General features: G+C 40.1%; 1 protein-coding gene across 1 annotated transcript; it reads left to right on the top strand.

Annotated features, from left to right (window-relative positions):
- Positions 1–6,934: 6,934 nt before the first annotated feature.
- ftr82 (finTRIM family, member 82) lies at positions 6,935–12,680 on the top strand. Its single transcript, XM_058382444.1, has 8 exons — positions 6,935–6,971; positions 7,238–7,880; positions 9,585–9,680; positions 10,047–10,280; positions 10,776–10,935; positions 11,396–11,455; positions 11,556–11,624; positions 11,787–12,680. The coding sequence occupies exons 2-8, from the start codon at positions 7,275–7,277 to the stop codon at positions 12,305–12,307; spliced, it is 1,746 nt and encodes a 581-aa protein (XP_058238427.1). The 5' UTR covers positions 6,935–6,971; positions 7,238–7,274; the 3' UTR covers positions 12,308–12,680.
- The last annotated feature ends 65 nt before the right edge of the window (positions 12,681–12,745 follow it).

Genomic DNA, 12,745 nt, shown 5'->3' with positions numbered 1-12,745 from the left:
TCATGATAGCGGCTATTTCACAACTGTCATAAAATACTTGTTTATCATTGGTTTACTCTTTGTGGTGTTTTTCATGTTCCTCCTGTGTCTATTTTTTTTGGGGGGGGTTCGTGAGTTTCTGCTCACCTCCTAAAAACATCCCAGTAGGTGTTTTAACAAATTACAATTAGGTGTGAATGGGTGTGTGAATGTGTGTGTATGATGCATTGAAATGGACTGGTGTTCCATCCAGAGTGCAAGCCCGCCTTGCATCAAGTGGTTCTGGGATAAGCTTGGATAAGTTTTAAGATTGACAAAATAACTCCTTTTTAAATGCAGCCATAACAGTAATGAATAACACTATCGTTATATGGAGGATTAGGGGCAAGAACTTAAATAAAATAAAAGTGACTTGGTTTTTCATCTACTTTTCATGTAATAATTAGTAGCAGCTTCATTAGAATGAGCAAAAATAAATAAATAGCACATCCTTTGAGTAATATGTTGAGCTGACAACTATGATTGTGACACATGCATAGTTTTCCTTGCTTACTTTTCATTTTGTTTCTACAAAATACTGATGAACACTGATAAAATAATCAGCACACCCACAATTAACTCCCACAAAAAAAGCACTGAGCCTTTTCCTGTAATGTGTAACAAGGTTGAAGATATTTCTAGAGTGATCTTAGACCACTCCTTCATGCATCACATGGATCCTTTTCAATTCCAGACCACAGGTTTTTAAAGGGGCTGTGACCTGGAAACCATGTCTGCATTCTTTTGGAATAGGTTCAGGGTCATTATCATGATGATAGTACCTGTATATAGGATATATAGGATGATATAATCTATCTATAGCTAAACCCTGTATGTGAATGTGTGAAATACACTGTAATGGGTTAGCACACAGTAATCTGCGACTTGAGGGACACTCTGGACAGGGTGCCAACCCTTTGCTGGACACAATCGCATACACGTTCACATACTACAGAAAATTTAGAGATGCCAATCAGGCAATGTTTTTGGACTGGGGAGGAAATCACTGGGGAGAGTACTGCTAAAACATGTGGAAATCATCCAAATTCTGCACACACAGTACTGATTTCCCAACCCTGATGGTGTGAAATAAATGTGCAAACCACTAACATCTAACTGATTTATAATAATCTCATTGGGAGAAATATTTCATTGTCACAACTGTCCATATTCACTCCATATTTTCGACAGTAATGATAGCATGACTCTATGCAATACACCCAGACTCATATCTGCTTTGAGACTTTAATGTCACGGTTATGTCAGTCTTAATACACAGGATTCAAGTAAAGTGTTACCTTTAACAGTATGACTAATTGACATGGTTGGCTAATTACAACCTTTTCCCAAGACCAGAGTGTGTTGAAAGTTTGGGAAAGGTATGAGCTCATCTCCATACTATTCTTGGGAGGTGCATTCTCAAGGGGCCCTGGTACGAACATGATGTCTTAATCCGTGGCATTATAGTGTACTTCAGAGGCTTCTGTGATGGATGTGCACTTAACATCCAGAAACTGTCTGACCATTTAACACAAGCCATCAAACCCTGTGAGAAACTTGCAAAAAAGAAAAGTAGACAAAATTAATTTATCACATCTAATGAAAGCAAATAATAGCAAAGAAAAGAGGACCGAACAATTATGCACTAGTAGAGGATAAAAAATGTGAATAACGCAGCAATAATAGCATGAACGTTTAACATTTATTGTTAAACATTAACTAGTTTGATAGTGTAGTAAACCTGACTAGTGGAAATTGCATCCTTTTTTCTCTCTCTCTCAAATGTCAATTCATCCTTGACAGCAAATCTCTGGGGCTGTTATATGTCTCTTCTCAGAAAGTACCTCAAAGTTATCTCTCACCCAGAAGCCGAGATGACCATCTGCTCTTGAGTTTCAATGCAGGCCACAAAAAGTGTCAGCAAGAATGTGTCCCAGCCTGATAAGTCGGATAGCAAAGGGTCCGACAAGAGAGGTCTAAAGAGGTAAAAGGTTCCACTGTGAAAGTGAGAAAGCTTTTTTGTTTTTGTTTTTTAAACTATTTGTAGCTTGGGGAAATATGAAGCAGCACCCAAACCTGCAGGACATCTACATGTCATGTCTTTCATTCTCCTCCTACAGTGGAAATTATACTAGCGAGGCTTAAAGGCAGAGATTCCAGTGGAGTCAATATTGCACTACAGACCTACGGAGCTGAGAATGTAAAAGAAATATTGTACAATCCATTTTTATGTCCTTCATAAAATGCTGCAGAGTAACATGGACAAACTGAGATTTTAATAGCCCTGGTCAAATATTTATCCTTGCTTACATAGGCTGTCTGATTTACTGCTGCCTACACCTTCATGTGAAGCAGCGACTGATAAAAAGCAGCCCTACTCTGATAACACGCAATCACATTTAGTTAAAGGCAACACTGGCACTCGTAACAAGAGACTTGCTCCAGATTCCTTTGATGCAATGTAGACATTTCAAAACTATATTCTAATTCTATTAAGTATTAAATAATTGGTCTGATTTTATATAGTAAATGAAGTGGTTGAGTTTAGAAAAGTGCCCTGTCTTATCAGTCTCTAACTGGTTGTAGTGGAACTGGAGCTGCTTCTCGTTCAACTGTGACACCTTCAAACAACAGTAGAGGTGACTGCACCAAGAGAAGAGACTAATGGACACTACCGTTTATCTGTTATCTCACATCTCTCTACCCAGGCTGTGGAGGCCACTGGACGATAGGTCACGTAGTCGTGATATATTTTTATGGCTACACAGAGATACTTTAAACAGTGTAGTTACTAGAAAGGTACTAAAAGGGTCTTTAAAACAGGGGAAATTAATGAATAATTAATTAATGTGCTTTATACTGGCAGGGATGTTTAGGTTTTATTCAGGAATATTGTTTAAAAATACATTTGAAAATTCTACCCACCAATGTAAGCTCTTAAATGTCTGGATCCTGCTTTTGTAGTACACCTTTTACTTTGTTCCTGTTTACATTTAAATGCAAAGGTTTGCATCACAATGCATGTTTTTGTATGAGAAAAAGAAAATGTATTGTGTGAGACAAACTGAATGAAAAAAAGTGAAATAATCTGAACCCAGTTTGAAGAAGGAGGTGTATGACATAAGCTACAACGGCAGAGGATCTAGATAACGATGACGTACACCCACCATCCACTTTGATTAGAACACCTGTACATCTGTGCATTCATGCAGGTATCTAATCAGCCAATCACATAGCAACACAATGCAGAAAAAACATGCAGATGATACAGGTCAAAGAACTTCATATCATGTTCATATCAAACATCAGAATGGGGAAAAAGTGTAACCCTGAAACAATTGCTAGTTTCATGACCAGGAAGTCAGTAGTAATGCAAATAATCACTCTTTACAACTGAGTAGAAAAGCATCTCAGCATGCACACATCACACCTTGATGTGAATGAGCTACAACAGCAGAAGACTACATCAGGTTTCAGCCAAGAACAGGAATATGAGGCTATCATGGGCACAGACCCAAACCCCTCCTTCATTATCTACGTTATTGGTTAGTTTACACAGTTACTCACATGAGTGATGTTGAGCCACTGTAGTGAGTGCACAGTTCCAGGATATATTTGTGTGTTGGAGGTAGCATGAGCTTGAGTTGTTTGAAGAGTGCAGCATTACATCAGAGTCTAAAGTTACAAAATGATCAGCGACAAGTGTATAGTTTCATTTTATTTGTTTTCATCCCTGCTGTTATCTATCAGGTATACTACTATATTAGGTATATTTATGTAATTATATATGTAATCTGGCATCTCAGTGCTGTCAAGGTCATGCAACAGATTTTTTAAATAAAGGTAAACCATCCAGTGATGGTTTTTATCTGCTTTTTATTCCATGATCTGCTTCAGGATGAATTTTTTCCTCATATAATCTCAAAGCAATGAAGAGGTGCTCTATAATGTAACTAGAGATTTCTGTGTCTTTAGACGCTTTCTCTCTATTTTGTTTCCCATTGCAGTTTCAGTCTTTGCAACCTGTTCACTCCTGCTTGGCCTTTCTCCAGACATCTAGCAACACACACCCTGCATCTTGGCTTAGACTGACAAAGGTAACCATTGTTCAAGGGAAGCACTTGTAAATACCTCGTCTCCATGTGCTGACGAAACGAACGGACAGAGGCAAACCCTTGACTTCTACATTATCGACATGCATATTATGCAAGCTCACACTCCTTTACACTTGGTCAGTCTGGGTTAGAGACTCACACATGGATGCACACACACACACACACTCACACACACACACACACACACACATTCCTGCAACCTCAGTATGTACCCCTACACAGTAACTCCTATACGCTTCTCTTACTCACTAACTGACTGTAACATGATCGCTGAGTTGTAATGTACACAAGGAAACACAAAGCTTCCTGACTGAATTGTGCCTCAGAGGCGTGGAGCCAAGGATCTTAAAGTAGTGCAATGTGTCTGAGGTCATATAGGGGTTATAAGCATGCAGTTGTCTAATGCAATTGCCATAATACTGATTTATTATATGGATTCTATCCACCTGGCAAAATTGCTTCCATTATTCATTAACATTAGTGTTCATGTCTCAGATCAGAAGAAAAAGGAGCTCCACCCTGAGAAGACTTCACCTAGCTCTGTGTTAGTCATTTAGTGTTCACACAGAGACAATCACAGGAAAAGCTCTGTACAACAGCCTTTCCTGGAATCTGATCAACTCTGGAAAAAAAAAGAGGAAGGAAAGAGAAACTGGCTTATCAGAAAGCATACCAAATAAGGAGTGAGGCGAAACCATCTACAGAGTGATGTCAGATAGGCATGGGAGGCGGGGCTGATGAAACCGGTCTTGTGCAGCCAGTCAAAGTTTAACAAGTGTCACTATCTGTGTCACTATGTGTGCACCTGGAATTTGGACTAAACCAGTTTACAAAATGCAGCTAAGACTACTTGCAGTGTCCAGGTCCTAAAACGTGACATTAGCATGCATCATGAGAAGTTTGAGCTTAGATCTGATTTGATGACAATATTTAAAGGATGTTTTTTTGCCATATTAATCCACACACTGAAAGGTGCAAACAAGCTCTGCCCCCTTTTCAACAACACACTTGCTGTGGCTATGCAAATGACCGGTGAAACATTGAAACTCATGTACTCGGAGGTGTTACACAGCAGAGAAGTATTACACGAACCCTGACACAGTGGTTGGTATCAATTGTCCTCTAAAAAGGAAGTGTCAGGTGGAGTAAGTAGGCTTGTACTGCAGGGCGAGGGCGACATCTATGAGTTGGCATCTATCAAGGCCGAAACTAATGACAAAAGAACAAGTCGTTCAAAATTTCAGAGATATTTACACAGACAAATTATTTCACAACTGCAGCGTGATCTCCACAGTGCTCACGTGCTCTATGTGAGCAAGCAATGCAAATAAGGATTGGCAAACATGACTGGAATGCGTACCCATGACATGCAAAGAATGCAAGATGCTGCAATATGACTTAAGATTTATGATATTTTTATAACATGACGTTTTTTTTTTTTCTTATAATACCAAAATGTAGAATCAAGAAAAAGACAGGTTTAAATAGTTTCCATATATGTCATATAACAACGTGTGATATTAGGATATATTTCTAACTCATTTAAATAGAAAGAGAAAATGTTACTAGTCTGATGAGCATCTAGCAGTTGTACAGATTGTAATTCATCATTAAAACACATTTCTTTCAACTGTTTCCGTGTTTCAGTTTGATACATGTTTATATCAGTAACATTGCAATGATATCAGGTGTTTCTCACAGTACGAAGCCGAGCAGTTGAGGCAGCTTCTTGTGTCACAAGGAACATCAGAGACCCGAAATATATGTTTTAACACCAAACACAACTAAACGCTTAATCTATTTTTGTCCCCCAGAAAACTGCCAGACTGAAATGTATTACATATTAAGAGTGAAGATATGGGGATGAATAGGACTGCCTTTATATAGTTCCGTATTTCAATATTACTGATAAAAGACTTTTAAATTATTAATTATACCCATACAGGTATATGGTCATTTGAGTTAGAAATATAATATGCATTCCTAATAGATCAGACAAAGTTATATTACGTATATGGAATACTACAGATCAGAGTAAACAAAAACCGTAGGGAGGTGTTTAGTTTGTAGGTGGTGTAAGGTCCCACCTTCAAGCCGAGACGTACGTTTTAAGACAAAAAAATGTAACTGACAGAAACTATTTAATGAGATATACACACACCCGTACAACAAGTAGACAGTGAGACCAGTTCAACCAGATTTACATCAACGCTCGACTCATATCCTCTGCATAAATCTTTACTTCATTGACCAATTTTGTCTTTTGCTTACATAAATGAATGTACAGTCACACCTCCATCATTTGTACCGTATCCAATGATTTGAAATTTAATATCATGTTCATTTTATTTAAAAATGATTCTCTTCTCACAATGTTAGCTCTGCACTATAAATGATCAGACAATATTTATGCCACAAAGTCATTGAGAAATTTCGAATGTATTCAAGAGGACATTATTCAGTGCCTAGTGAATTATTAACTGCAGTGAAACTAAAGGGGACGGTACGTCGTTATGAGAGTGAGAACTGTAAGAAGGTTAAAAGGGGATAAACACAAATGTACACATTTAAGCAGGTATAATTATAGTGTGTGTTGAATATCAAAATATTCTTTAGCTCCCGAAGGAAAAAAAAAAAAAGTTAAAAGGGAATAATCTACTCTAGTCTGGGTTTGTGTCTTTGCTAAACAACTCTCAGTTTCATCTTGGGACCCTTTGGACTACAATTCACTCATTCTCAATAGCCCTGCCCTATTTTTCTTTTACTCCACCCTCTACACTCCCATGCTCTGTCTTTCTTTAGGGCTCTGGCACTCCTAACTTGACTTGCTTGTCTAAGGTAGGCTGTGCTCTCTCTCTCATTTGCGCGCTGTTTCCTGCTGTCTCTCTCTCTCTCTCTCTCTCTCTCTCTCTGTAAGAAGGGGAGGGCTTTACCTGCTTTCAATCAATAACTTGTGGAATTCAACAGCTGCTTGTTTCACAGCCCCACCGATTAGAAGGTTCCAGATTTTTGACTTCTCTTCCTTTGCACCATCTCCTCTCTTTCTCTCCCTCTCTCTCTCTCTCTCTCTCTCGTTCACGGGCACTCCCTGTTTACTTAAGCAGGTGCTTGGACGCATCTTGTTTGTGTACGCGGCTGTGCATGTGTGAGGTGAACATGGCTGAGCCCGTGTCTCCAGATTACTTCAGCTGCCACCTGTGTGCAAGTCTCCTGAGGGACCCGGTGGCTATCCCCTGTGGCCACAGCTTCTGTATGGACTGCATTAGTGGCTACTGGAATGAGGCTGACTACACCGGGATTTACATCTGTCCTCAGTGCAGAATCACTTTCACCCAGAGACCCGTGCTCAGACCCAATGCAACCCTCTCCAAAGTGGCTGAGAAGATCAAGAAGACTGGCCTGAACCTCAACTTGGTGCCTCCAAGCAACGGGAGCATTGCTGGACCGACTGACGTGCCTTGCGACTTCTGCTCTGGAAAGAAGCTCAAAGCTGTCAAGTCCTGCCTCAACTGCTTGGCCTCGTACTGTGAGAAACACCTGAAGCCCCACTATGAGTCGGCTACTTTCAAGCGACACAAACTGGTGGATGAACTGGGGAACCTGGACAGAAAGATATGCCCGCAGCACCAGAAGAGCTTGGAGCTTTTTTGCCGTACCGACCAGATGTGTATCTGCGCTATCTGCACCGTCAGCGAGCACAAGGGTCATGATATTGTCTCAGCTGAGGCAGAGAGAAGTGAGAAGCAGGTGAGGAGTGATTTTTTAAAACAAAACTCTGTGATTCTGATAAAAAAAACTAATACTAAGATGTTCAGTTGAGTATGACTTCAATGAGGTGTGCAGAACCGTTAAACTAGCCTTTCTTCAGTGGGCAGGAATTACACTTCCCATGGTTCATCTAACATTTTGTACTATCTGATATATGTTTGTGTTATGTTTAACAAGCTAGCCATTACCCATTAGTAACACTTCATGAAAATGTATTATGAGTAGAGAGAATAAACATGAATCCAGATGTAAGAGACGTAAATAGTAGTCATAGCCAAATAAAGTTATCACACCCTGGCAGTCAACCCAAAACCACACAGGGAGTGTCTCTGTAGCAAATTAGCCAAAGGTAACTCAAAGCATGTTCTGAGTGGGATTTACTCTGGAAACAGCTTGCCTTATCCTTCAAAGAAAATTATTTTATGTCCTTGGAGCTGAGAGAAAAAGGGGTGGAAAAGGGTTGGTCAGGACAATCAAAATCCCACAGCTAAAGGTATGTGAGTTTGAGGAGATCAGGTCAAAGCTTATGACCCAACCAACCCCCCCTCTTCCCCCAACCTCCTACATTATCAGTAAAATAAGTTGAGATAGACCACCTGCTAAACCTCTAAAGACATCACCCACTCAGTAAGTAGACACATGTGACTGAGAGAATGTGCAGACATCTACTTCGCTCTGACCCCCCTTTGGAATTTCATTTCTATTAAATTGCTAAAAATCTTCCAACAGCCTTAAGGCAGTGTTTCTAGTTTGCGTGTATGAAGACATGCAAATAAGCAGTACCTGTGGGAAAGTGGAAAGACAAGATTAAAAACTATAAATAGCCGTCCTTCAAATGTTTTCCTCTCCTCTGGAACAAGTACAGGACAACTGACAGCAGGGATTTTTCAGATAAAAGCTGACAGTATTTGATATGTTTCTGTTTATCTCCATAATTACATTATCAAAGCTTGGCAATAATTCTGGTGCTGTTCTTGTAAAGCCTGTGATCCGCTGCCAGAGCGGGAACCAGCAGGTACTAACTGAGAACGGTTTGTTTACTCTGTTGAAACCAGAAGGACTTTATCACGGATTTAAGACCCCCTTTATTTTTCATCGGCCTCTCAGTCTCTCACACAAACAGAGACACACACCACACACTCCCTTTATTCACCCCCTTCCCAGATTCCCCACATTCCATCAAGCTTATCTTGAAGAATGGTCCTATGGGCTCACTGAAATGCTGCACCAAAGCCCCCTCTTCATTCTCCAAGGGGCCAGGGCATGTGCACCTTGAAATGCTTCCACACAAGGCGGGAGCGGCTGGTTTCACATTCCTGCCGTGGTTGGCATTCCCGCGCTCCTTTTTATTTCCCCAATCTCCTGAGATAGAGACGCTCATATTAAGCAGATGTCTTCAGATCGACCAATTTCTAATGAGCTGCACTGATTCACCACGTGAAGATTTCCATCTCGCTAAATATACAAATGCAAATTTTACACATGCTGTAGATAGAGTTCCCTTTTTATCGCCTTTTATTAGTAGACTGGCATACATAATAAAGCTTATGTACTCTCATGTACGGAAACAAATTCAGTGGTTCTTAGTGGTTGTCAGTAGTTAGTCTTGCTGAACTAGTCACTTAAACTTCATTGAACAGCCAATATTGAGTTGGTTTTGATTTTGTGTGTTTTCTCTGACAGAAACTTCTTGGAGTTTCCCAAGCTGAGATCAAACAAAAATGCCAGCAGAGGACCAAAGAGCTGGAGGAACTAAAGACGGCTGTTGACTCACTGAAGGTAGGTCACTGATTCAATGCATCCCTCCAAAATGGCCCCTGTTTTCTCAATCAAAAGCAACATGTAACATAATCAGAGCAGCCGAAAAAAACAGAAGCCCATATTAGGTGGCTACGATTTACAGTGACCAGGCATAGAACCCTTATCTCTTTAGTAACCTCATGCAAGGGAACACAAATAAACCTTGAGGCCTTGGCATATTTGTCCTTTGGTCTGATAAAGTGGAAACCAGTTGCTGACACAGTATGTCTTTTGTTCTGGTATGTGAGGCCATGAAAGTTGAAACAAAGAAAGCTAAAACAGTTAAAAAATGATTAGCCAAAGGCTGAATGTGATGGCTTAACTGTTGTTGCAAATATGCCTCAGAGCTCAGCTCAAAGGGCCATGGCGGAGAGCAAGAAGATGTTTGACGAGATGATCACTGCCATCGAGAGGATGAGGTCTGAGGTCACCAAGCTGATCAACATCAACGAGAAGGCTGCGTTCAGCCAGGCCGAGGGGCTGATGGAGCGCCTGGAGCAGGAGATTGATGAACTGAAGAAGAAGGAGACTGGATTAAAGCAGCTCTACAGTACTGAGGACCACATCCACTTCTTACAGGTAGATACAGATATCAGTGGTTGCATTCTGTTAAAGGTGTAGTCACTCATTTCAGAAGTTAGCTGAAACTTTAACCTTGTTAGCAACTAAATTCAAACAAATACATTCCCGCGCCTTGGTATTTCCTTTCCTTTAAATCACGCGCACTGCTGGTTTAGGGTGGAATACCGGAAAGCTAGTCCAAGAGGAAAGCTTCCTCAATTGAACAGGAGTATGGACACCCTTGAAATAACCTGTTAGCCAGCACATTAATTTTTTTTTTTATTATGCAGCTATTCATTTTGTACCAGTGAACAAATAAAATATTCTTTAAAGAGTTTCTCTGTTAAGTCTGTAGTGTGTATAGAATTTCTCTACTAAGCATATTTTTTCAATAAAACTGCCTTGATTAAAAATACATTAGTCTAAAATTTTATGAATAAACTAAACAGACATATTAATATGGGATATGTGCCTGGTGTATGTAGTGTCTGACAATACCCTTTTTCCCTACAGAATTTCAACTATCTCTGCACACCAACTGATGATGGCTTCATTCCCAAAGTGTCTCTGAACCCAGATTTCTCATTCAGTGCCGCGAGGAAAGCCGTCGCCGAGATCAAGGAAAGGCTTGAAGAACTGGGCAGAGAGGAACTGCTGAAGGTCTCAAAATCAGGTCTGAATCCCCCTCTAACTACCACCATTTATTCAAAAAGCTGCTGAATACATTAATTAATTTTCCTTGTTGGGTTGTTAGAGTGCATTATTATGGCATTCTAGCAATGAATTATTTATTTTTCCACTAAATCAAACACCTAGTATGAGGAGGATTTGAATTGAGTCAGACAGGGCAGCACATGACCATGAATTGCCACAGACTCCATAAAGCGGAGTCATGTGAGTGAGTCGCAAAAGCAAATAGTACTTTGAATCGTGATTAAAGTGTTGTACACAAAAGGAAAAGCTCTGATTGGGTGATTAACATATTTTGAGTTTTCAGGATGTGTTATGTAATAACACAAGGCTGCTGATTAGGCGGCTTTGTGGGCATAACTTCTTAATGGAGTTGATGTTTAACAAACAAAGGGCTTGCTCTTGATGTGTATTTTCCTGGTGTTTTTTAAATTTTTTTGCAGTGAATGAAGTGCCTGTTTACACGCTGGAGAACCGTAGTGTCCGAGAGAAAAGCAGCCGAGGTAAAGCATCAGAAAACACATCCACGTCAGAGACTGCGTAATGTTAAAGAGCTACACTGAATGAATCAAAACTAAACTTCTTTTTCCTTTTTGTATCCAGTCAAAGACATCCAAACTGTGGACAGTGCCCCTCCGTCACAGCCCAGGAGCAGGTCTGAGTTCTTAAAATGTAAGTAGCAAATCTAATCATTCAGTCACTTGTTCTAGGATTATGTAACTCTTATGTAACAAATTCTTTCATACTTGAATGACAAGTATAGCCTTTGTTATGTAGATATTGATATTCTTTGCACTACTGGAAGTAATTAAATTCCCTCCTCCTTACCTGTAGACTACTGTCAGCTCCGTCTGGATCCCAACACAGCCTATAAAGAGCTCTACCTGTCAGATGGAAACAAAAAGGTGACCCGAACCCGCAACCTGCAGTCCTACCCTGATAATTCGGAGCGGTTTGATACCTTCGCCCAGGTGCTGTGCCGTGAGGCTCTGTCTGGTGGCCGCTTCTATTGGGAGATCGAGTGGAACGGAGAATTCTCTGTCGGAGTGGCCTACCGAGGCATCAGCCGCAAAGGCAAGGGTCCTCTGTGCTTGCTGGGGTACAACGATAAATCCTGGAGTCTCCTCTGCTCTGACACGGGCTATTCTGCCTGGCATAACCGGGTGGACAAAGCCATCAGCGCCCCACATTCTCCACGGATAGGGGTCTACCTAGACCACACCGCAGGGCTGCTTGCTTTCTACAGCATCGGCGAGACCATGACATGCCTTCATCGCTTCGAGACCACCTTCACCGAAGCCCTCTATCCTGGATTTGGGGTTGGAACCTCGGTTAAAATCTGTCAGCTAAAATGAAGACTTTTGTGAATATATTTTTTTATTTTTACAGAGAGTACAATTTTTTTTTTTACATCATGTGTTTTATGTCATTTTTTCAGTTATCACTAACGTCACTGCATTTTACTTTACTTTACAAAAAAAAAATCCAAGAAAATAAAGAAAAAAAGTGCAAATTGCGGCATTTCATTTAGACTTAGACCCCAAAATAACCAAACTGTTATTCCATCGTGCCATGCTGTTTTTGTATTCTTCAATTAATATCATTTTAAATACTAAACCATGTATTTATCCAAGTGTCATGGTCCATTTTGTGATAAAAAAAAAAGCTTCATTATTCCTCAAAAATGACCTCTTGATATTCCAATTAAAGTTTTTAAGAACAAACAAATGTGTGTTTGTATTTTATATCTAAATGCTCCTAGTGCACAGTATTAATTTTTTTTTTTTTTTTAC

The sequence above is a fragment of the Hemibagrus wyckioides genome, linkage group LG28, assembly GCF_019097595.1.
Source record: "Hemibagrus wyckioides isolate EC202008001 linkage group LG28, SWU_Hwy_1.0, whole genome shotgun sequence".
NCBI classification, from domain to species: domain Eukaryota; kingdom Metazoa; phylum Chordata; class Actinopteri; order Siluriformes; family Bagridae; genus Hemibagrus; species Hemibagrus wyckioides.
The sequence above is the reverse complement of the archived record's forward strand: the minus strand, read 5'-3'. Positions and strand labels throughout refer to the sequence as shown.